The 24,261-nt window shown below is 43.6% G+C and overlaps 3 protein-coding genes across 17 annotated transcripts in view; 1 reads left to right on the top strand and 2 right to left on the bottom strand.

The window, feature by feature from the left end:
- TLR7 (toll like receptor 7) overlaps positions 1-24,261 on the bottom strand; it is a 140,412-nt gene that overhangs the window by 16,199 nt on the left and 99,952 nt on the right. For 5 of the 12 annotated variants that reach the window (XR_010319725.1, XR_010319727.1, XR_010319728.1 and 2 more), the window contains 4 exons: positions 23,516-23,573; positions 18,401-18,469; positions 12,633-12,672; positions 9,493-9,527 (listed from right to left, as the gene is read on the bottom strand). The gene's annotated coding sequence lies outside the window, so the exon portion shown is untranslated. Of the gene's footprint in view, positions 1-9,492; positions 9,528-12,632; positions 12,673-18,400; positions 18,470-19,253; positions 19,436-23,515; positions 23,574-24,261 lie in introns of those variants that run through there. The other 7 variants (XR_010319730.1, XR_010319731.1, XR_010319732.1 and 4 more) reach the window with 6 other exon arrangements.
- TLR8 (toll like receptor 8) lies at positions 5,260-23,560 on the bottom strand. Of its 4 annotated transcripts, none has more exons than XM_023555220.2 (4): positions 23,516-23,560; positions 18,401-18,469; positions 9,794-9,914; positions 5,260-9,527 (listed from the first exon to the last, which is right to left on the bottom strand). In XM_023555220.2, exons 3-4 carry the CDS (start codon positions 9,872-9,874, stop codon positions 6,441-6,443), a joined length of 3,168 nt encoding a protein of 1,055 aa, XP_023410988.1. In that variant the 5' UTR covers positions 9,875-9,914; positions 18,401-18,469; positions 23,516-23,560; the 3' UTR covers positions 5,260-6,440. The 4 variants fall into 4 exon arrangements, with proteins under 4 accessions (XP_023410988.1, XP_064134043.1, XP_064134044.1 ...); XM_064277973.1 differs by lacking the exon at positions 23,516-23,560 and adding an exon at positions 12,633-12,672; XM_064277974.1 differs by lacking the exon at positions 9,794-9,914 and having other exon boundaries at positions 23,516-23,559.
- LOC135228854 (uncharacterized) lies at positions 16,371-18,828 on the top strand. Its single transcript, XM_064277976.1, has one exon. The coding sequence runs from the start codon at positions 16,709-16,711 to the stop codon at positions 17,432-17,434; it is 726 nt and encodes a 241-aa protein (XP_064134046.1). The 5' UTR covers positions 16,371-16,708; the 3' UTR covers positions 17,435-18,828.

Below are 24,261 nucleotides of genomic sequence, written 5' to 3'. Positions count from 1 at the left end.
CTCTATGGGGCAGTTCTACTCTGTCCTATAGGGTCGCTATGAGTCGGAATCGACTCAACAGCAACAGGTTTGGGGGTTTTTTTTTGGTTTGGTGATTACATTCAGCACGCTGGGATGATCCCGGATAATCTTCCTATTTTCAGGTCAGCTGATTAGCAACCTTAATTCCCACCTGCAACCTAAATTCCCTTTTGCCATATAACATAACATATTCACAGGTTCTGGGGATTAGGACACAGATATTTTTGTAGGGCTACGATTTTGCCTACCATACTCATTTTATCAATTACTTGTTACGTGGCCTTGGGCAATTTGCTTTAACCCCTCTGAGTCTGAGGCTTCTCATCTGTAAAATATAGAAATAATACCCACTCTGTCCATCTCAATGTTGATCTGAGAGTTTAATAAAATATTGCTGTTGTCGTGGGCCATCCAGTCGATTCCAACTCATAGCAAGCCCATGCGACAGAGTAGGACTATCCCATAAGGTTTCCTAGGCTGTAATCTTTACGGGAGCAGATCACCAGGTCTTTGCCAGGTCTTTTCTCCTGTGGAGGTGAGGGTGGGTTTGAATTGCCAACCGTTTGGTTAGCAGCCGAGCGCTTAACCATTAGAACATCCAGGCTCCTTTTAATAAGATAATAGTGCATGTGAAAATGCTCTAAAAATGGTAATGCCCTATGTGAATGTAATTGTTCCTATTAGGAGGAAGGGAAGGGGATATAATCCTTTGTGTCTACTACCTTCTAGGTGAGTACATTATGGTTGATTTCAGATGGTGCACATCTCTTCTCAACTCCTCACTCAGTGACGTCACATTGGTATCTCAATATCAGCCATGGTGGGAGTGTGTACACCATGGAAATCGGCAAACACTACAAATCGCAGACCCCTGCTCCCCCCACCCCCCACCATTTGTTAAGCAGTTACCAGGACACCAGAGGCTTATCCCACTGACTTAAGCAAATGACCTAAAATGGTTATTATTACCTCATAGTAGACATGAGCAGTAAAGCTCAGAGACAGTGGTTTGCCTGCTCATAACTACGGGGCTGGCAGAGGGAGCAGGAACCAATGTTAAGGTATGGCAGGGAGGGCACGGGGTGCCCTGGGCGGCGCTTGAGAAGGGGTGCTAATGAGCAGATTCTATTGGCCATTGACATTTTCATGGCCAGCTGTGAGAGATCATTGAGCAATTTAACACTAACTGCCGTAGGCACTATTTCCCGCTGGTGGTGGGGCCAGCTTGTCTCACTCCAAAGCTTTGATCTTTCCACTCATACCTTCAAAACCATTCTGTTGTTGGGTGCCATTGAATTAATTCCGACTCATAGCAACCCTATGTGACAGATTAGAACTGCCCCATAGAGTTTCCTAGGCTGTCATTTTTCAGGAGCAGATTATCAAGTCTTTCTTCCTCAGAGCTGCAGGTAAGTTCGAACCACCGACCTTTTGGTTAGTGGGTGAGCACTTAACCATTACACCACCAGGGCTCCTTCACAACCATTCTACACTCCTCCAACTTCGCCTACCCTTGAGAGAGGTATGTTTAGTCTAACCCGCCCAGAGAGTTACAGGCCTTAACAGCACGTGCAAAACTCTGGTCACCACGTCCACGGTGACGGACAGCCATTTTAGGGCTACAGAAATGAGGTTCTGTGTGACTTAGCCAGGTCACTGCCTGCATTGGCATTAATCTCTAAACAGAAACCAAAGCAGTTGCCGTCGAGTCACTTCTGACTCAAGGCAACCCTGTGTGTGTCATCACAGAACTGTGTCCCATAGAGTTTTCAATGGCTGAGTTTTTGGAATTAGATCACCAGGCCTTTCTTCCAGTCACCTCTGGGTGGACTCAAACAGCCGACTTTTCTATTAACAGCCGAGCGCATTAATGGTTTGTACTACCCAGGGACCCCAACCTCTCAACAGACTTGACCTAAGCTGTGTTTGAAACGATCCCCTCCAGACTTTAGGCAGCATTGTGACATCAGCGAATTCCCCTGTCAACTGCAGACGTTTCAAGAGATCTGATGCAGACAAATTGCCAGGTCACTCAAAAAGTGGAAATGTCACACGGCTTACATTTAGACAACCTGGAAGTGTTTGAAGGTCAGCAAATACAAGCGCTTCATTCAGGAGTATATAAAGTAAATAGCAGGCTAGCAGCATTGACCTTTGGGGATACAGAGAGAAAAAACTGGCTTGGCTTTATGCTCAATTTTAATCAGGTTCCTAATACTCTCACCCATGCTAATTTTTCTTATTTAAATTTGGTTTTTCATTTCAGTGTACTCAAGGCATAAGGAATCTAAACTTATTAGTGGGTGGGAGGGTTTAATGAACATAGGAGCAAACACTGCCTATCTTTCTAACCATGGCTCTCAGCCTTGGCTGCACATTTGGAATCATCTGGAACTTTTAACAACTCCAGCTGCCCAGGTTGCACCCGGACCCATTAATCAGAACCTGTGGGTTAATCAGAACCTCAGTGTGTGCTGAAGCTCCCCTGTCATTCCACTGTGCAGCCAGGAGAACCACTGCTTGATTTCCCCCTTTTACTCCTGCTCTGCATTTCTATTTCTCTGGTTTTCTGCAATATTAAGAGTCTGTTTGGTAAAAGCATCATATCAAGTTACAACTGGAGGCCCAGGCTCTGCTGAAAGTGAGAGGCCTCAGGGCCTTTCCTGGAGGGTGTTTCAGGCCTAAAGAATCCCCACGCCTAGAAAACCAGTTCTCCCAGCCTAGTGTGACACCATCAGGAGCCAATTAAAAAAAAAAAAAAAAACTTGAGGTTACTGTTAACATGTGAATTGATTAAACCTAGAAATAGCTGGCGAGCCCAGTCCCTAGTTCCAGCCTTTACCAGCCTTCTCAGTTTCAACACATTTGCTCAGCAGCTGTTGGTGTATTGGCCAGGAGGGGAATTTGAGTCCAAGGTTAGGTGAGATGCCAGGTTCAGCATAAACAATGAAGATTCTTTGTGTAAAATGGGAGTTTAAAATGGAAGCCTAAGGACCCTAGACAGACTGCTGCTGCCACCTATTGGCAGAGACTCGTGGAACAGCGTTGCAGGCCCCCTGGTGGTGAATCTGAGCTGGACAGATCCCAGGCTGTTTCTCACTAATGATGCTGTAGGCAGAAAGGTGGCCCCCTTAAATACATCAGCACGGGGTGATGAGAAGGAGCTACACTCATCAAGTAGTTTACCTCAAAGTCCAAAGTCTTTGGATTTGGTTCGTGTGAATCTTAAATGAGCCTTCATTTCCGAATGGTTCATGTATTGACAGAAAATTATAATCCTGTGTTCAGATGAGTGCCAGCTTGAAGCTTCTGGCCATCGGAGTCAGGGAAGGTTTGCAAAGCTGTCTTGATAAGTCAGAGGAGTAGGAAGACCACAAGAAACAGACCTGTTGCAGTTTATGAACCATTTGACAGGTCTTTGCCCAAACCATATCCCCCCATCAGGCCTGGTATATTGCTCAACAGAGATTGTTAGAAATGTATTCATTTTATTGTAAGATATTACCATTAGCAAACCAATCATGGCAACCTCTGGAAAGGTTCTTATATACATCATTTATAGAGTAAACATAGTTATCGGATCACTTTCCAAAATATTATCCCACAAGCATATTTCATGGCACTAAGGGAACCCTAGTGGTTAAGAGCTACGTCTGCTAACCAAAAGGTCAGCAGTTCGAATCTACCAGGCGCTCCTTGGGGACTCTATGGGGATAGTTCTACTCTGTCCTATAGGGTTGCTATGAGTCAGAATTGACTCAAGGGTGACAGGTTTTGGTTTTTTGTGCACACTGCATCTTACTGATGAGGAGGATTTGGGTGTGAGTCATCATGGTCCCTGCCTTCAAGGAGCTTACAATCATGTTGGTGAGGGAGATGAAACTCCTAACTCTGACCAAGACAGAACAGGTAAGTGCCATGACACAGGAACAAAGTTCCGTGAAATATGGAGTGGAAACCATTGATTTTGAGTGTAGTACTTAGGTGATGGAAACTCTGGTGGCGTAGGGGTTAAGTGCTATGGCTGCTAACCAAAGGATTGGCAGTTCCAATCTGCCAGGCGCTCCTTGGAAACTCTATGGGGGCGGTTCTACTCTGTCCTATAGGGTCGCTATGAGTCGGAATCGACTCGATGGCACTGGGTTTGGTTTTTTTTTTACTTAGGTGATGCTTAGATCCGAGGCTTTCACAGCGGCGTACCTGGACCGAATTTTTTTTTTATTCTGGTTTAACTGAAAGTTTACGAATCAAGTCAGACTCTCATACAAAAATTTATAAGCACCTTGCTATATACTCCTAATTGCTCTCCCCCTAATGAGACAGCACACTCCTTCCCTCCTCCATTTCTTTTCGAGTCCATTTGGCCAGCTTCTGACCCTCTCTACCCTCTCATCTCCCCTTCAGGCAGGAGATGCCAACACAGCCCAGACCGATTTTTAACAAGCCCTCCAGGTGATGTACCCCGAAGTTTGAGAACCACTGCTTCAAAGAGAAGATTAGGAGGAATAGAACAAAGACTGGAAGGATAAATGTTACTGTCATTGGGTGCCATGGAGTTGATTTCAACTCATAGCAACCCCGTGTGACAAAGTAGAACTGCCCCGTAGGGTTTTCCTGGCTGTAATCTTTATGGGAGCAGATTGCCAGGTCTTTCTCCTGCAGAGCCACTGGGTGGGTTTGTACTGCCCACATTTTGGTTAGTAGCCAAGGGCTTTACTGTTGTGCCACCAGGTCTTCTTGGAAGGACAAATAGGGTTTTTATAGTTAAGGGATGGTGTTGCTGTTGTTAGGTGCCATTGGGTCACTTTCAACTCATAGCGACCCTATGTACCACAGAAGGAAACACTGCCTGGTCCTGCGCCATCCTTACAATCGTTGTTATGCCTGAGTGCACTGTTGCAGCCACTGTGTCAATCCATCTCGTTGGGGGTCTTCCTCTTTTCCGCTGACCCTGTACTTTACCAAGCATGCTGTCCTTCTCCAGGGAATAATCCCTCCTGACAACATGTCCACAGTACGTAAGACACAGTCTCGCCATCCTTGCTTCTGAAGAGCAGTCTGGTTGTACTTCGTCCATAGCTTATTTCCCCACCACCTCCATCATCTACTCTCTTTCCTGGACTGAGACAATCATGGCCTCTCATTTCAGTCATCAAATGTTTTCCCTGGACTGAGGTGATCAAGGACCTGCCATCTCTGTTACCTACTATTTTCCCTAGACTGAAGCTATCATGGCTGCCATCTGAGTCATAGGCTATCTCCCCTGAGCTGATGAGATCATGGTGCCCTATCTCAGTCATAGGCTATTTTCTCTGGACTGAGGCATCATGCTTATTCATCTCAGTTTTGTTTCCCCTAAACTGAAGGCTCAGGCCTGTCATCTCGGTGTTTGGCTGTTTTCCCTACACTGAGGCAATCACTGCTACAATGTCGGTCATCAATTGTTTTCCCTGAACTGAAACGATCATGGTGCCCTATCTCAGTCATTGACTCCTTTCCCTGAACTGAGGCCATCACGGCTGCCATCTCCATTATCAACTGCTTTCCTTGGACTGGAGGAATCATGACACCCATCTAGGCCATCCACTGTTTTTCCGGGACTGAGGTATCAGAACACCCATCTCGGTTATCGGTTGTTTTCCCTGTACTGAAGCGAGCTGGCCTGGCATCTGTCATGGGCAGTTTTCCTTGGACTGAGGCAATCACTTCCCCCCATTTTGGCTATCGAATATTTTCCCTGGACTGTGGCAATGTCGGTCATCAGCTGTTTTCCTTGGACCTAGGTGATCAAGCCTGCCATCTCAGTCATGGACTGTTTACAATCATGGGCCACCATCTCCATTATCCAGTGTTGTCCCTAGACTGAGGCACACAGCTGCCATCTCGGCCATAGACTGTTTTCCCTGGCTTGTGGGTGGGACCTGTGCTTTACCTCTAAAAATAAAATATGGCCAAAGGAATGGGCTATCACTCCCATGATTATATTATAAAACCTTGTGATTTCCATCTTGGTAGCAGACAACTCTCTTTTGCTGGCTTTTCTGAAACAAACTGACATGTGGGAGAGGCCCACATGGCAAGGAGCTGAGAGAAGCCGTTAGCCAGCAGCCCAAGATGAACTGAATCCCGACAGCAACCACAGGAGTATGACCTTGGAAATGGATCCTTCTCCAGGAGATGCCTGCGGCCCTGGCCGACACCCAGATTGCAGTCTGTGAGAGGATCCAAAGCAGAGCACCCAGCTAAGCCAAGCCTGGACTCCAGACCTACAGAAACTATGAGCTGATAAGTTCGTGTTGTTTTAAACCACCAAGTTTGGTGGGGGGCAATTTGTCATACGGCAATAGATCATGAGACAGAAGAGTAGTTGCTTTGCATTTTTATTATGTTGTTGAACTCTGACTTAACATCAGGTAGCATTACTTAATGGAATCCACGTATAAATTGTTATACCGTGAATCATTCTCAGTTAAGACCACGTTTTTCAGACTTTGCCAGAACAAGCCTTCCGCCTTGGGGTTGTCAGGCCACTGGAGGATGGAGCTCTTGCAGATCCGCTGCCGCAGCCTGAGATACTGAGAGTGCTGTAGCACTGGCTCCAGCAGAATGAAGATGATCACATCCATGTTCTCTTCCATCAGCCTCTGCAGGGCCAAATAGAAAGCTGTCTTAAAGCTCCAGTTCTTGGCATATTTTTTGGTTAAAACAAAGATGGTTTTTTTGCTTTGGTTGATGCTCTGCATGAGGTTATCGATGATGGCTAATCCTGGGTCCCAATCCCTCTCCTCCAAGCAAAGGAGAACATTTTTGTCTTCACTCTCCTCTAGGTGGTAGCGCAGCTCATTTATCACCCAGTCTGTGACAGAGGCATCTTTGGTATCATAAGAAATGTAGGCATCGTAGAAAGTTTGAGATGTGGAAAGAGACCTGTACCCTTTTATCTTCGCTAAACACACATGGTAGATAAACCAAACATCCCAGTAAAACAAATGGTGAGCCAGGGCAATCAACATCACCATGGTGGTGACAAAGAATGTGAAGAAAAATAATATTGCTGCAATGGCATCTGAAACACAAGTTGTGAGCTCTAGACTTACAATGCACTTCCCTCTTTGATCTCCAGGACTGGCACAAATGACATCTGTCAGCCTAGGAATTGAGACATTCAGATTTTCATCCATCCATCTTCGAAAATCTCCAATGTCACACGTGCAGTCAAAAGGGTTTCCTCCTAATTCCAAAATGGCTAGATTGGTGGCTGTCTTAGTTTGAAGCGTAGATTTGTTGATCATCTTGAGTAGGTTGGAACTTAAATCGAGGTGGGCCAGGCTTCTGGCTTCAGAAAAGAAACCAGAGGGCAGGTGGGAGATCCTGTTTTGCCTCAGCAGCAGCGTCTGAAGAGAAGACGTAAATGCTGACAGGCTATTCGTTAAGGTGGATAGCTTGTTTCTACTTAAGTCAAGCAGGCGGAGGTGAGGAAAGTGCTGGAGTAATGTCCAGTTAAAGAAATTTAACACATTATTGTTTATGTATAGTTCTCTGAGGCTGTGGGGCAAGTTACGGAATGCTTCATTCGGGATGCGCCGAAGGTTATTAAAGGATAAATCGAGCCGCGTCAGGTTCCTGAGAAATGTGAAGAGATGCCAGTACCTGTCATCTTCATAGTTCCACAAGAGATCAAGGCGGTTTCCACTGAAAACTAATTCTTCCAGGGACATGCTCGTTAGATTATACTCCGTTAAAGTGTAAATGCTGTTGTGGCTCAAGTTTAAAACTTTTAGCTGGGTTAAATTTGTAATAAATCCCAGACGGTGTGTTACCCCAGCTATTCTGAAATAGTGTGCGTTATAGCTGAGATCTAGGACTTCTAGCTCAACCAATTCGGTGAGAGCTTTGTCATCATCAAAGTCTAATCTATTGCTCGTCAAATCCAAATATTTGATATGGGGCACAGCCGAAAACTCAGTTCCATGTAACACTTGGCCGTTGCCATTTGAAGACAGATTTAAACAGGCGATGTCATCGAATGCTTCGAACTGCTTTTGCCCAATAAAGAAAATACTGTTCAAGCTTAAATCTAAGGCTTTGCCATAAGCGCTACATTGTGGCTTTACTAATGGATTGCTGCTATGATAAAAATTCGAATGTGGGTCAAATTCAGTATATGCTGAACGTGGTTGAAGGATATGACTTTGGGAAGATGAACGGTTTGTATCATCTTGCCTCATGTCACTTACCAAGGGTGAGATTCTATTTTCTGACAAATAAATGATACTCAGGTTGGGGAAATGTTGGAAAATGGTAAAATCGATTTGTTTAATGAAGTTAATGCCCAGGTTGATAGCCCTTAAGTTGCGGAGCCCTAGGAGAGGGCGGAATTCTTCTTTTCTAAGTTCCTGGAACACATAACCTCTTAAATGCAATACCTGGAGAGACTCAAGCTTCGAGAAGTTTTTGGAAAGATTTATATATTGTGGATATTCCGTCCTTGCATAGTTGAAAGATAAGTCAAGTATTTCTAAAGATGGCAGGTATGTTAAAAATGCCCCAGAGGCTATCTCATACAGTAAGTAGTTGAATTCAAGGTACAGCACCTTTAGTCTAGTCATGTTGTAAAACCAGGTTGCAGGAATCTTCTGGAGGGAAGTGCTGGAGAGGTTTAGGTAGCGAAGTTGGGTCAGGGTTTGAAAAGCAAGGGGATGGATCTGAATTGAAGAGTTGCCCTCACAAGGTTTACATGGAAACGGTGCATTGAAACACCTCGGACAGTTACCGCTTAAATCAAGTATTGTTAAATTTTTCAATTCCTTGAAATCTTCTTGACGGATGATTTGGATGTTGGTGTTGCTAAGATAAAGTTCGGTTAGGGAGCTAGGCAGTTTGGGTGGCACGTGGGAAAGATCATTGAACGATAGTGAGAGTACCTTCAAATTTGTAAGCTTCTCAAACGTTCCACTTTCTATGTCAAAAAGTTTTTTACAATCATGGCCAAAATAGCAGTTCCAGCCTAAATAAAGCCTTTCCAAGTTCATTAGTCCCGAAGCGTTCTTTTTAGTTACCACAGTGATATTGTTCTGGATTAGACTAAGTTCTTTCAAAGACTCTGGCAAAGCAGCAGGTATTTGGTATAACTGGTTGTCTTCAAGCAGTAACTCCCTTAGGTTTTTTAGGTTCAGGAATGCCCCATCCGTAATATTCATGGCGTTATTATTCATTGCATTGTGATTTAGATTTATTTTCATAAGGTTTTGCAGCCCTTGAAATGATTCGTTTGTTATGTGCTTGATGAAATTATTAGACAGGTCTAGTTCTGTCACATACCTGCCCACTGTCTGGGGGACTTCTTGCAGTTGGCGGTTGTTACACTCTGCGATAACAGAGCCATTCTGCTTTCTCTCATCGCACGGATAGCTTCTAGTATAATTGGCTTCAGCAAAGAACTCCCAGGAAGCAGCGATAAGCAGGAAAAGGCAAATGAGAAGCGAAGACTGGGGAATCATGTTTTCCTACGGAAAATACAAAAACGGAAACGCGCTATTAGCACAGCAACATTCGTCAGGCATTTCATGCTGAAATGAACAGTGCTTTGCCCCACGTTGTATGAGTTTTGAAGGGTAAACTCTCTTAACAATGAAATCAATTACATCAGATTAGGTTTAGAAGTTACAAAATAATTAGGTTCAGAATGATTTTAATTCTTCAATGTGTTCAGCTTCTCGGTGTTACAAGAAGTTGAAGACGAAGCCATCTGAGATTATGATGCAGAGAAGACCTGGGAAGCTTTTGAAGAGCTGTTCACCAAGATGCCCCACCACCGGACCGAGTCTGATGCTGAACCTCTGCTATGGCTCATGCTGCGTCTGTAGTTGTTTCTTTGCTGACATGGCAAACTTCTGTAGGGAAGACATGATGTGTTACATTTTTATGCAACCTCTATAACACTCAGTAGGATCTCACTTTCTGTGACTGTTTTTTGATAAATAGAGGGCTGAATGTATTACTTTTGGCAACTATGCGACAACAACAGATTAATGTGATGGCTTTGATCAAGGGTTGTGGTCAAGGGATCTCTCAAAATCTTCTTTCACTGGGTAGAGAGACCAACTTCTATTAAACTAGATTTTTCATTACATTAAAGCCCAACTCACACCTTTGTTGTGAGATAAAGAAGGTAACTGCCTTCTTTTTTAAATTCTCCTTTCTGAAAGAAGGTCTTGCTTTACCTGGTGCAGTAGGCAGAATTTTAAGATGTCCCCCGTGACCTTTACTCCTGGTACCGCTCCTGGGATTATGTTACACTCTATGGCAAAAGGAAGGTTTTCTGAACGGGCCTAATCTAATCATACGAGCATTTTAAAAGCAGAGAGTTTTCTCCGGATGGTGGCAGAAGGGCAAGTCAGACGGACTGGAAGCATGAGAACGCGCTATTGCTGGCTTGAAGATGGGGGCGGGAGGGAACACACATAACAAGGAACCCAGAAGCTGAAAGCAGCCTCCTGTGACAGCCAGCACAGAAATGAGGACATCATTCCTCCAACTGCAAAGAACTGAAATTGACTGACAACCTGAATAAACTTGGAAGTGGATTTTTCCCCTGAGCCTGCAGATAAGAACCCAGCCCAGCCTACACCTTGATTTTGTCCTTGTGAGACCTTGAGCAGAGAACTCAGGAGAGCCCACCCATACATCTAACCTGCAGAAATGTAAACTAATAAATGAGTGAAAACTAATATACCTAGAAAATATATGTTATGATTCACGGCTTGAAAAATGTGAAGCTGTTGCAGAAGCCACCATGGGTCTCCAGATTTAACGCCTCCACTGGGAGACACAGGTGCACCAAGTAAGTAACGAAGCTCAAGAACACAAGGAACTTTGGGGACTGGCCTCTGTGATATCCAAGTCTGAACACTGCTAGATTTGAAGGTCATTTCCTGACTCTTCCTTGCCTTTTCCTAGTTAGTGGGGTGGTCTGGGGAGTCTATTTGATTGTTGTTGTCATCGGGGTGGTTCCAACTCACAGCGACCCTATATACAACAGAACAAAACACTGCCCGGTCCTGTGCCATCCTCACAATCACTGCTATGTTTGAGCCTATTGTTACAGCCACTGTGTAACCCATCTTGTTGAGGGTCTTCCTCTTTTTTGCTGACCCTCTACTTTACCAACCATGATGTCCTTCTCCAGGGACTGGTCCCTCCTGATAACGTGTCCAAAATATGTGAGATAAAGTCTCGCCACCCTTGCTTCTAAGGAGCATTCTGGCTGTGCTTCTTCCAAGACGGATCTGTTTGTTCTTCTGGCAGTCCATGGTATATTCAATATTCTTCACCAACATCACAGTCCAAAGGCATCAATTCTTCTTCATACTTCCTTATTCATTGTCCAGCTTTTGCATGCATACAAGGTGATTGAAAACACCATGGCTTGGGTCAAGCGTACCTTAGTCTTCAAGGTGACATCTTTGTTTTTTAACACTTTAAAGAGGTCTCTTGCAGCAGATTTGCCCAACGCAATGCGTAGTTTGATTTCTTGATTATGCTTAGTTTATTAGTTCACAGTGTAGTGGGTAAAACAGACATTAGTCAAACACAATAGCAGTACAAGAGTTCAGCTGTGATAAGAATAGGTACATAGTGCTGTAAGAACCTAAAATAGAGAGATTTGACCTATTCATGGAGACTGGGGGAGACTTCCCTGAACAAGTGAGACTTGAGCTGTACGATCCTAAGGTTAAGGAGGCATGTACAAGGCACAAACGGATCAAAGGAGTGCCCCAGATAAAAGGAACAGCATATGCAAAGGCCCTGAGTGTATTCTTGTGAGTTTCCCATGCTGTCCCTTCTGAAAAATCATGGGAGGAATCAAAAGGGGCTGGGTGTAGGCCTGAGATAAGGCACATCAAGTTTCAAATGCTCAAAGCTTGTTGAAGCCTTCATAGTAGGGCAAAGGGGACTTGAAGGGCGCATAAGAGGTCCTCAGTACAGAAATATTGCTGGGGTCATTGGTATCTATCTCCATGTCAATATATCAAATGGACATTTTTCAGTCCTTGTATTAATGAGCACATAAATGAAAGAGACTAAAAGAAAATGAAGGAAGTAAATAAAGAGGAGTGTGGGTTTGTCTTTATCCGAGAAGCAATGCAAGCCTTTGAAGGTCTAAGCAGGGTGGGACCATGCTCAAATTGATTGTGGTCACTGGTGAGAAGGCACAGGAGTCCAGGGATGAAATGATAGTAGCTTGAACTAGGTTGGTGGCAATGGAGATTGAGAGAAATGGATTCAAGAGATACTTCGGAGTAGAACTGAAAGACATAGCAATGAGTGGAAAATGGGGGAAGAGGCATCGTGAAGGAGAGGAAGATGTTCAGGATGACTTCCAGGTTCCTGGTCTGTGCAACTGTTTGGATGAAAGTGCCATCCACTGAGAAAGAAGATTGGTTTGGTTTTTTGTTTGTTTTGGAGGGAGGGAGTAGATATTATGAATTTAATTTTGCACGCTGAATTTGTATTGAGTTTGTGATGTTCAAGTAGAGATGTCCAGTAGACAGTTGCATATATGAGTGTGAGGCTCAGAAAAGTGTTCTGAGATAGAAGAATAAACTTACCAGTCGTGGTAATTAAAGTCATGGGTGTAAATGAGATCACCTGAGGGAGTATAAGACAAAAAAAAGATGAGACAGTTGAGACCTGGTATTGATGAACATCAAAATGTAATGGGTGTGATGATAAGACTGAAATGGAGACAAGAGATTGGCCAGAGAGGCAGGTAAGAAACCAGGAGAGGGTGATGTTAAAGATGTATTAAAAACTAAAAGCATAATGTAATATATGATGAGAACTCAGACTTAATATACCGGGAATAATTGGTAATGTACTAAGTTCACATATTAAATTACATACTTACGTCAGAAGCAAACCCCAACTATATGCATTATACATCTAAAACAGAGTATATCAGAAATGTCAAGAATAAAAGGGCAGGAAGAAAAATAGAAACAAAACAGAAAATAGATTTTGAAATCTAAGTATCATGCAAGATTAAATTTAGGACAAAACAGCATTAAACAAAATAAAGAACATTTTATACTGATAAAGGACACCATCCAGAGTACTGATCTAACAGTTATGAATATCCATGCACCAAACAATATAGCAGCAACATTAAAATATATATATATAAAAGCAATCCTGAGACGCATTCGTAGTAGGAGATTCTAATTCACTTGTCTCAGTTCACGTCATATTTTTATGTACCAAAAAAAAAAAAGATATAAAGGACCAAAATACAAAAATAAAAAGGTAGATATAACCGGCACGCACCAAACTCTGTATTCTAAACAGAGAGGTTGCACCTTCTTTTCATGTGCCTACGGAACATCGACAAAATTGGGTCAAAAATTGATGGTCAAAGAGGAAAACAGAAAACAAAATTTTAGCATATCTAGAAAGCAATGATAAAGAATAAAAAAAAAATTATGAGATCACTTTGTTCAATTCTGTGCAAATAAATTTGAGAAATTAGATGAGATAAACAATTTTCTAGGTAAATATAAACTGATCCCAGAAAAGACAGAAAATTTACACAGACCAGTTATCAGAGAACAGATAGAAAAAGTTCTCAAAGAGTTACTCTCCAAACAAGCACCAGGCCCAGGTGTTTCAAAGATGAATTCTACCAGTTTGACTCCCATGCTATTTAAACTGTTACATGTCATAGGAAAAAAAGGAGAAATTTTCTTGTGTGTGTGTGTGTTTTTAATGGAACAGGCTAAAATTCCTATCAAAAAAAAAAAAGATAGCACAGGAAAAAAATTACAGATAAATTATACTCATAAATATCACTGTAAAAATACCTAAGTGAATATTCAACAGCACATTGAGATAATAAAATATGACCAAGGAGGTTTGTGTGTGTGGCAGGGGGAAAAGAAAGAAGTTAGGGATGGTTTAATACATCTGTTCATATAATTCATATATTCTGCATCTTAGTAGATCAAAAAGGAGAAATAATATCATTGCCATAGATGCTGAAGAGATATTTGATAAAAACAACATACCATTCTTGACAAAAACACATACTAATATAGAAATGGAAACCCTGGTGGCGTAGTGGTTGAGAGCTATGGCTGCTAACCAAAAGGTCTGCAGTTCGAATCCACCAGGCGCTCCTTTGAAACTTTATGGGGGCAGTTCTACTCTGTTCTATAGGGTCTCTATGAGTCAGAATTGACTCGACAGCAATGGGTTTGGGTTTTTTGGGGGTTTAATATAGGAATAGATGGATATTTCCTTGAGACTTAAGAAATAAGCACATGTCGGCATTCAATGGGCAGCCTCTAAAAGCATTCCCATTAAGATCAGGAGCTAGACGCTATTATTTTTCATTGCTCTGAAGTAACTAGGCAATGCAATTAGACAATAAGTGCATGAAGGATGATATAAAGATCCCCATTATTTGCAGATGATTTAGGTGCTTACCCAAGAAAATTGCCTGGAGAAACTATTCTAAATAATCAAAGAATTTAGTATGGTGATTAGGTATAAAATTAATATATAGTCTTAGTATACACCAGCAAGCACTTGTTAGAACATAAAACAGAAGTGATCCATTCACAAAGGAACAATAATGAGCAGGACTTACCCTATCAGATACTAGCATTCCCCCAACTACAATTATTCAAACACGTGGTACCAGCACATGAATGATGGAGAAATCCCTGAAACTGAACAGAGTGTCTAGAAATAGATCCAAATGCACAGGGAAATGAGGAAACGATGAAGGGAGCATATCAATAAATAATATTGGGGCGGCTGGGTCTCCACTTGAGAAAAAAAAGTGGGTGTGTGTCTCCCATTTTATTTCAAGGCAATTTCGGTTATAGAAACGAAGTATCTTTTTAGCGTGATCTATCCTCAGTTTTTTTTTTCTTTTTTTTATCCTCAAAAGCCAAAAAGCAAAGACTAACCAATCCAACCACACACAAATAAAAATCCTGCCTCACAACAAAACGAATACCATAAACACGGTGTAAAAAAAAAAAAATTTTTTTATGGTGTTATGTGAAAAAACAAATTAGGAGAAAATATTTGCTGTTCATATCACAGACAAAGGGGTAATATATTTAATATGTAAAGACTTTTTATGCATAAATGAGAAAACAACCCAATGGAAAAATAGAGAAAAAAAGATATGAACAGATAGTTCACAGAAAAAGGAAACACAAATAGCTCTTAAACATAGGAAAAGATACTCAATTCTTTCAAAAAATTACACTGACAGAGCATTTTTCATGGGTTCTATTATATATATATATTTTTTATTATATAGGTATGGAGCCCTGGTGGCACAGTGGTTAAGTGTTCGGCTATTAACCAAAAGGTCAGCAGTTCGAATCCACCGTCTGCTCCTGGGAAGCCCTATGGGGCAGTTCTACTCTGTCCTATAGGATCGCTTATAGGGCTGCTATGAGTCAGAATCCACCCAGTGGTAATGGGTTTAGCTTTTGATGAATTGTATAGGTAAGGATGTGGGAAAACAGGTACTCTCATATTTGGCTGTAGGAGTCTAAATTAGCACGACTTCTAAGATGGAGAGCCATCTGTAATATCTATCAAAATTGAAAACATATACTTAGGCTCAGCAATTTAAATTCTATAAGTAGACTGTAAAGATATACCCTCACATACACAAATGAGTACTCTATACAAAGATGTTCAATGCAGGGCCGTTAATAATAGCAAAAGATTGGAAATAAGCTAGATGCCTATTAATAGTGGTCTGCTTAAACAAAGTGTGTTACGTTCATACAACAGAACACTATTCAGCCATTAAAAAGAACAAAGCAGTTAGTTCTACAGTCATTCATGCCTTTAACAAATATTTATTGAGCATCTACTTTATTTCAAGAACTGTTTCGAGCTGGTGATACAGCAATGAACAAAACATATTAAAATCCCTGCCCATTTGGGGTTTACATTAAAAGATAGTATGGTAGATGGCAGAAAATAAAGATGGCAAAGATAAAGACAGGAAGGGGGATGGGAATGTAGAATGCCCCTCAACTGGATCGGTCTGCTGGTTTTCTCACAGTTAGACTGTGGTTCTGGGTTTTTGGGAGCAAGACCACAGAGGTCTTCTCATCAGGTCACATGAAGGGCACCACATGCTATCGACATGACTTTTGCTGTTGATGTGGGCCTTGACCACCTCGGTGAAGTAGTGTTTGTTCTATTACAGTTTTTTAAAATAAATTAATAAAAATTAGTTTTTAAAAACGCCCATGGAGAGCACATGGCAGAGTGAGGCCAGATCCCAGACTCTCCTTCGTGTGCTTAGGGGAGACATCTTTAGGTGGTTACTTGGGCTAGTCCAGAGGGCAGGGGCCATTCTCAGCAGCCTCACTAGCCTCAAATTAAGGCTCTCAACATCTAATTTCAAAGTCTCAGACAAAACAGAGTGACAGAGGGAAAAGCCTCTAGGGGCCACTACAGACCAGGAGAGGAGCCTTTTAAGACTCACTCTGTTCTTTCAGGGTGAAAATGGCCTCTCAGAGGGGTTGAGGAATCTTAAGAGTAAATGCTGGGTCAAGAAAAAGATCAGAATATTCTGCAGAGGATTTCTGAGTGCAGAGCTTGAGGTCTTTAACTCCATGAGGTGAGAACATGAGTTGACAAGTTCCAAATGGTATGGGCAGGAAGAGTGCGAGGTGCTAAACCGGTAGCTAATGAAGTTGAGAAGAAAACCCTGAATGTTCAGGCTTTTACAGAGGCTGAATGGATTGCTAAAGCCTGTCATTTCCTAGGACAACTGACTGAAGTCTGGGTGGTGGCATCCACATTCAACCGGATCTCTGAAAAGAGAGCAGAAGAGCCCAAGGGCCTCACAAGAGGACAGCCCCCAGGCAAGGCCTTCGTGACCACATCCACACTCTCTGTGGCCAAGAACTCAAGAGGCAGAGGCTTTATTGCGACATCACCAATGAACTGCCGCCACCCGGCCCGTCAATCTGCCAGGGGCAACCCTGGGAGACCCAGACGCCCCCAGACTTCTAACAACACGACTGCTCCCAGCCAGCCCTCCCGCCCACTCCCTGCCCCCCGGAGCCCTGTGCCACCAACTCCAGTTCCACCAGAAGTCATGTCAGGTCGTACGGTTGTGATCAGAAACATTGACATGTCGGAAGAGATGCAGCAAGACGCGGTGGCCTGTGCTTCACAGGCACTAGACCGATACAGCATAGAAAAAGATATTGCCACTTACATCAAGATGGAGTTCGACGAGAAATATGGCCCTTTCTGGCACTGCGTCGTGGGCAGAAACTTCGGTAGTTATGTCACACACGAAAGCAACCATTTCATCTACTTCTATCTGAACCAACTTGCCATTCTCCTTTTTAAATCCGGCTAAACCGTAGACTCTCTGCATGGCCAGACTCCCAGCCGAAAATAAGAACTGAGGCCTAACTTCCAAACACCAGAAACTACCATCTTCTGGCCTTGTTGAGGGGACTCCCACATCTCACAACCTTGACTGTGTTGCTCTGTACGGGGGCGTTTTCTGTACTCTTGGGTCGTAGTTAGTAGTTAGTAAAACAATCAGCATCACAGCTTGTTTGTGTTTATTTTCTAGCCCATACTTTTCCCCTGCCTCGTGTTTTTTCTTTCCACAAAATCTTTTCCTTTTAAAAAAAAATAGTAAATCTGTTTGAAACGTGTGTGGCGTGTGTTAAAAATAAGGAAGGGAGGGAGAATGGGAGGAAGGAAGGAAGAGGGGAGGGAAGGTGGGAGGGAGGGTGAGGGGAGGAGGGAGGGAGGAAGAAAAGGGGAGGGAGGGAGGAAGGGAACTGAGGGAGGGAGGAAGGAAAGGGGAGGGAGGAATGAAGGAAGGAAGGGAGGGAAGAAAGAAAGAAAGGGAGAGGGAGGGAAGAAAGAAGGGGGAAGGGAGGGACCAAGAGGAAAAGAAATGGCAGCTCTCCAAATAGAGAATCCATGAGAGAGAGAGAGAGGACTCTTCTTTTGGTTAAAACTGACTCTGTTTTGAAGGCTCGTGGAAGTGATAGTAAAGGAGTAGAAGAACTCTACAAAGTCAAAGAGGGCGTAGGGGTAGGTAACAGCAGGCAAAGATTGTCAACAAAATTCGGGAGAATGGAAAGCAGATAGGTGAACAGTAGGAGGGATAGCAGAGCAGAGAAGGCTGAAGCCCAAGGTTCAGACAGAGAAAAGTGAATTTACATCACAGAACCCTGGCAAGACTCAGAAATTGGCAGCATTAGGCACCTTGGAAGGTGACATGCCAGGTGGAGCTGGACAGGGGGTTGGTTGAGAGTCTACAGAAGAAGTCAGAACCCCCTCCCATCCCTTCCCCGAGACTTACTCTCTTCAAAGGTTGAATCCAAGAGCCTTGGGCTCAGGGCTCCAGGCACAAAGGAAGGCTTGGGGCAAACTGCCAAAGACAAAACAGGAGGGTTAAAGAAAGTTACGTGACCCATCCTCTCCCCTCCCTCGGCTCTGGGAACTCTGAAATCCATCCACTTATGAACATCCCAGCCCAGCTCCCCAGGCAGGAGACTGGAGAATCTCTTTCTGGAAAAAATGACTGGCACAGTAGCAGGGCCAGGACTAGAGCGAGGTGAGTGAGGCAATCACCTGGCACGCAACACGTAAGGGGGCACCAAAAAACTCCGTCATCAAGATGAATGATATTTTAATGACATACTTTAAAAAATCAAAATTAATACCAACATTCCATGATGAACGAAACATCAAGGTTTCAAATAAAGGCAGCATCTGACCTTGCGCTTGTATGACCCAGCCTCCCTTGCTTCATCCTCACTCAGCCAATAAAAGTTTATTTATGAAAACAGGCAACTGGCCCATGGATCATAGTTTGCTGATATGCTTTTGTGAAATATCACATTTAAAATACCATTACTCCTTTTTGGTGCCCTCTTAAATTTTGCACTGGAGGAGATCGCCTCACTCTCCTCACCCTCGTCCCAACCCTGCACCATAAGAAAGCTCTTTAGATGACATTGGGACACACTCTAACCAACAAGCTGACTCAACCCCACTCCTCCTGTGATGAGACTCATCAGTTGGCAAGCTCTGTCCACTGCAATTGGAGCTTATGAGTCGGAATTGACTTAATGGCGACTGGCTTTTTTTTTTTTTAATCGGCTCTTTGGTGCCCCACTCTTAAATAGGGAATAACAGCCATCTCCAGGTACCCGAGGACTTCATCCAACATGAAAGAGAGATCGAAGCAGGCCTGCAGAAAGCAATAACCAGAGGAACAGCAATGGGCAGAATCAGGCCTTCTGGCTCCCAGGACAGTGGTTTATGGTTTCTTTTCTTAATCCAGGTCTCATCTTGTGCAGGTCTTCAAACCCATCTCCGCGATTCTGAAATCCTAAAGGGTTTGGTTTCGTTTTGTCTTTGGTAACTTCTTTAGCAGCAAAACCTGGTCTGAACTGACCCAAGGGTGTTCTGACATCTATTTACCTCAGACCTGTTGGACGTGTTTCATAATATATGGTATATGTAGCATATTATCTTGCTAAAATACAACTTCTGAACTCTGACACCATTCTGGCCCACAGGTTTCAGATAAGGGATCGTGGAGCGATACTTTTATCTCCTTCACTGGGGACTGCTACGGGTGAATTATGTCCCCCCAAAATATGTGTTGCAAATCCCTGGTGGCATAGTGGTTAAGAGTTTGTCTGCTAACCACAAGGTTGGCAGTTCAAACCTACCAGCTGCTCCTTGGAAACCCTAGGAGGCAGTTCTGTTCTGTTCCATAGGGTAACTGTGAGTTGGAACTGACTCAACCTCACCTAACAACAACAACAACAAGAGCTGAGGGGGAAAATGATAAAAAAGCATTATGAGTCAACTCCAGCTCATAATGACCCCATGAGTGTCAGAGTAGAACTGTGCTCCATAGGGTTTTCGGAATTATATTGCCAGGCCTTTCTTTGAGGAGCTTCTGGGTGGACTCAAACCCCCAATCCGTTGGTTAGCAGCCGAGTGCTTAACCAGTTGCACCACCCAAGGACTCCATAAGAGCTGAGAGCAGCTAAATAGAGTTGCTCACTGGCACCCACTGCAGGGACAAGTTAGAGCTGCCGGTGTTTAATAGGAAAATTCATAAAATTCATAACAGACATTTTACTGTGATTTTAAGGTTTTTCTTATCCACGAAACCAAATATTAACCATAAAAAGCTTGACCCAAATTGCAAATGCCTGCCAGAAGCTACTGTATAGCAATGTAATTTGTCTTATCCTGCTAGAAAGAGATACTCATTGAACCATTACTTCCTAATTTAAATCTCATAAACAGTCTCTTGGCTGCAGGTGGGTGGAGGGCCAAATTTCTAGCAGCCAGGCCTGAAGTAACCTGATATCAGTGGATCTCAGCAGAAAGCGGAGGGCAGGGTTCAGTCAATCACATTAAGGTGAGCCAAGGGTTGATCTACATTTCGCCCTCCTCTTCTCTTTATAAGCCCCATGGTACCTAGCTTCTTCCAGCCATTGGCTTTTTCTGGAATCCAAATGGCCTCCCTACATGCATATAGCCCTAGTGGCATAGTGGTTTTAAGAGCTGGGCTGCCAAGTCAAAGGTTGGCAGTCCAAATCCACCAGGCGCTCCTCAGAAACCCTATGGGGCGGTTCTGCTCTGTCCAATAGGGTTGCTATGAGTCAGAATCAACTCGATGGCAATGGATTTAATATGCATATAGAATAACTGCTCAGAATAAACCTCGTGTACAAATTCCAGTGAGTTATGATTACTTTGAACACTGACAAAAGTCCTTTTGCCTGGACATGCCCGTGAGCTCACTGCACGGAAAACCTGGTAACGATGACCGGATCTGCGCAATCCAGAGCTTTCACGGGGTGTTGCCTGGGAGCACCCAGAAAAAACAAAACCAGAACCTATTTCTTTTATGAAAGCATATGAATCACGAAACAAAGAAATTTACTTAACTTCCCCCCTCTCCACCAAATACAGCTATTGCTAGCTGCCAAGGAAGTGGTTCCACAACTGTTTTCCTATTTTCCGTGCAAAATCAGTTCTTTGGATGGGCCCAGGACACAGGAGAAGACAATTCTGCCCTCTGGGTTGTCCCGGAGCCAAGTAAAAACCCAGCCTCATAGTGCCCCTATAAGACAGAGTAGAATTGCCCCATAGGGTTTCCAAGAAGCGACTGGTGGATTTGAACTGCTGACCTTTTGGTTAGCAATCATAGTCCTTAACTACTGTGCCACCACCAGGGCTTCAGGAACCCAGTAGCACAATGAAAACAACCCCTCTCAGGCCTCACTCTCGTCTGACTCTCACATTGGATCCCAATGGGCACCAAAGACATGCTTGATAAGGATCAATGCCATTTTGAAGAGCAGCTCAGGAGAGCTGCCTTAGCTGAGGACACCCTGGGAAGTCAGGGAAGTGAGGGACCACCCCCAGAGTGCAGCCCACCATGGGGTGATGGCTGCAGGCAGGGTAGCAACTGGGTGTGCTGAGTGCAAAGGAAGCAGCACCTCCAGGTGATGCTTAAATCAATCCTGCGCAGGCTTTCTTACACAACCTCACACCAGGTGGAAGGTGGTCTGCGAGGGGCTGAAAGCTGCCTGCCTGGAATAAATGCCTTTTTATCTTTGCCCACCCTCTTCCTAGACTGTGGAGTCCCTGATTGGTGCAAACAGTAACACCCTCGGCTGCTATCCAAAAGGTTGGGGTTCAGGTCCACCCAGAGGCAACTTGGAATAAAGGCCTGGCAATCTACTTCCAAAAAATCAGTCATTAAAAACCCTATGGAGTGCAGTTCTACTCTGACGCACGTGGGGTCCCCAGGAGTCGAAGTCCACTTGACAGCAACTGGGTTTTTTCCCCCTTGGCTTCAAGTAGCTATTTTTCATGATGCTTCCTTGTTCTCCCTCTTTAAAGGTATCATCCCTGAAGGTCAGCCGGATGTCCTTTTGAGGAGGTGTGATTTGCCTCAGGCCTGCAGGCTGGGTCCTGCTGATGTCCCCAACATTAAAGTGACAAGAGAACATATTGATTATAAAATTTGATTTATCCTTGCCCCCAGTTGAACCGATTAGCTGTTTGGGCATAAATGTGGAATTAACCAGAACTGATGTTTTACCAAGCCGGCAATATTTCTCATTTTAAATAGATGCATTTGCAGTTGATGGCATTTACAAGTGATATATTACAAAAGCAAATTAATTAAGAAATGGAGAGTTGTGTAAATAGGATTTGTCACCTTAGGTGAAATGTACAATTAATACTAGGCACTTTCTTTTTTCCATTCCAAATCTGATTGGCTTCTTAACGGCTTTGGAAGACGAAAGAAGATACTGCCAGGCCAAATGCACGTATCAGTGAAAACACAGATCCTGATTTCATAGAAAGTATGAAAAAATATGCAATTTGGATTCCAGCAAATGTGGTAGGGAGCATCTGTTGAGAGTTTTACTAGGAGGCTAACACTGGGGCAAGTGCTTTTCAGGCATTTTTCACATTTAATCCTCATAAAATCCAATGCAATGGGTGCTACCATAAACCCAGTTTACAGATGTGGAACCTGAGGCTCAGAGAGGCTAGTTTGCCCAATGCCACTCAGCCGGTAGGTGGCAGAGTTGACACTGCGCCTAGATCTATCTGAGTAGTTAAGGCATTGGGAGAGCTGGATTGGAACCAGGGTGCTAGCCGGCAGTGATCTGGTTTCAATTATCAGCAGAGATACTACAGCCACACCTGGAACATCTAGGACTCAGATGCTAGTAGTGGACTCTCCATCTTGCCCTTCTGCACTAACCAGGCTATCACAGAAAATGAGATTCTGTGTCATCCCATTGAACAACTGGAAATCTGAAGAGCCAACACAGCCTGTTTGCTATTGCCAACCCAGGACTACGGGTTATGCATTTAAATTGACTATGTCTCTATGACCCTGGGCAGTCATAAATTGGGGCTACTAGTTAAAACTAAGGAGCCCTGGTGGCATAGTGGTTAAGAGCTCGGCTGCTAACTGAAAGGTGAGTGGTTCGAATCCACCAGTGGGGGAAAGATGTAGCAGTCTGCTTCTGTAACGATTTACAGCCTTGGAAACCTTAGGGTGCAGTTCTACTCTGTCCTACAGGGTCGCTGTGAGTGGGAATCGACTCGATGGCAATGGGTTTAGTTAAAACTAACCCCTCACCTCAATTTAATAACTAAGTTGAACTCAAAAGACATTTCATTAGAATAATGTTCCCATTAATGGACCCTGGAAGTGATACTAAGAGACACTCACAAATAATATCCACTGAGTGTCAAAGACACGGTAATGGCATTCTCTCCCATGAGACACCCTGATACTCTAAGTCTGGGATTTTCCTCGCTCTCATGAGCTCTGTGCAGTTTTTAGGATTGTTATACGAAAGGATGAGAAGCAGTGATTGAAGGGAGGAGAATGAACGTCACCAACCACACTTACCCTTATCCACAGCCTCAGCTTCTCGGGTAAAGCATACTTCGAGCTTTTATTTTGCTTTCTGAAATCAAATCAAGGGTGTCTTAATTATCCAGTGCTGCTGTAACAGAACACCACAAGTGGGTGGCTTTAATAAACAGAAATTTATTTTCCCACCGTTTAGGAGGCTATTGTTGTTGTTGGGTGCCGCTGAGTCGCTGCCAACTCATAGCGACCCCACGTACAACAGAACAAAAGTCCTGCACCATCCTCAACAATCGTTATATTTGACCTCATTGTTGTAGCCACTGTGTCAGTCCATCTCGTTGACGGTCTTCCTCTTTTTTGCTGATCCTCTACTTTACCGGGAAACCCTGGTGGCATAGTGGTTATAGTGATTAAGAGATCAGCTGCTAACCAAAAGGTTGGCAGTTCAAATCTACCAGCCTCGCTCCTTGGAAACCCTGTGGGGGCAGTTCTACTCTGTCCTATAGAGTTGCTATGAGTCGGAATCGACTCAATGGCATGAGGGTTTTTTTTTCTACTTTATCAAGCACCATGTCTTTCTCCAGGGACATTAATTCTTCTTCAGTCTTCCTTATTCATTGTCCGCTTTGCATGTATATGAAAAAAAAAAAGGAAAAAAGCATGGCTTGGATCAGGCTCACCTTAGTCCTCAAAGTGACACCTTTGCTTTTTAACACTTTAAAGAGGCTAGAAGCCTGAAATCAGGGTGCTGGCTCTAGGAGAAGGCTTCCTTCTCTCTGACG

This window comes from Loxodonta africana, chromosome X, assembly GCF_030014295.1.
Source record: "Loxodonta africana isolate mLoxAfr1 chromosome X, mLoxAfr1.hap2, whole genome shotgun sequence".
Classification (NCBI taxonomy): Eukaryota; Metazoa; Chordata; class Mammalia; order Proboscidea; family Elephantidae; genus Loxodonta; species Loxodonta africana.
This window is presented reverse-complemented; position numbering and strand designations above follow the sequence as displayed.

Excerpts from the sequence above, each read along its gene's own strand:
- LOC135228854 (XM_064277976.1), top strand. The coding sequence starts at position 16,709 with ATGGTATGGGCAGGAAGAGTGCGAGGTGCTAAACCGGTAGCTAATGAA.
- TLR8 (XM_023555220.2), bottom strand. The coding sequence starts at position 9,874 with ATGAGCCATAGCAGAGGTTCAGCATCAGACTCGGTCCGGTGGTGGGGC. Across the intron at positions 9,528-9,793 it reads GCTCTTCAAAAGCTTCCCAG|GAAAACATGATTCCCCAGTC; the intron begins GTCTTCTCTGCA and ends TATTTTCCGTAG.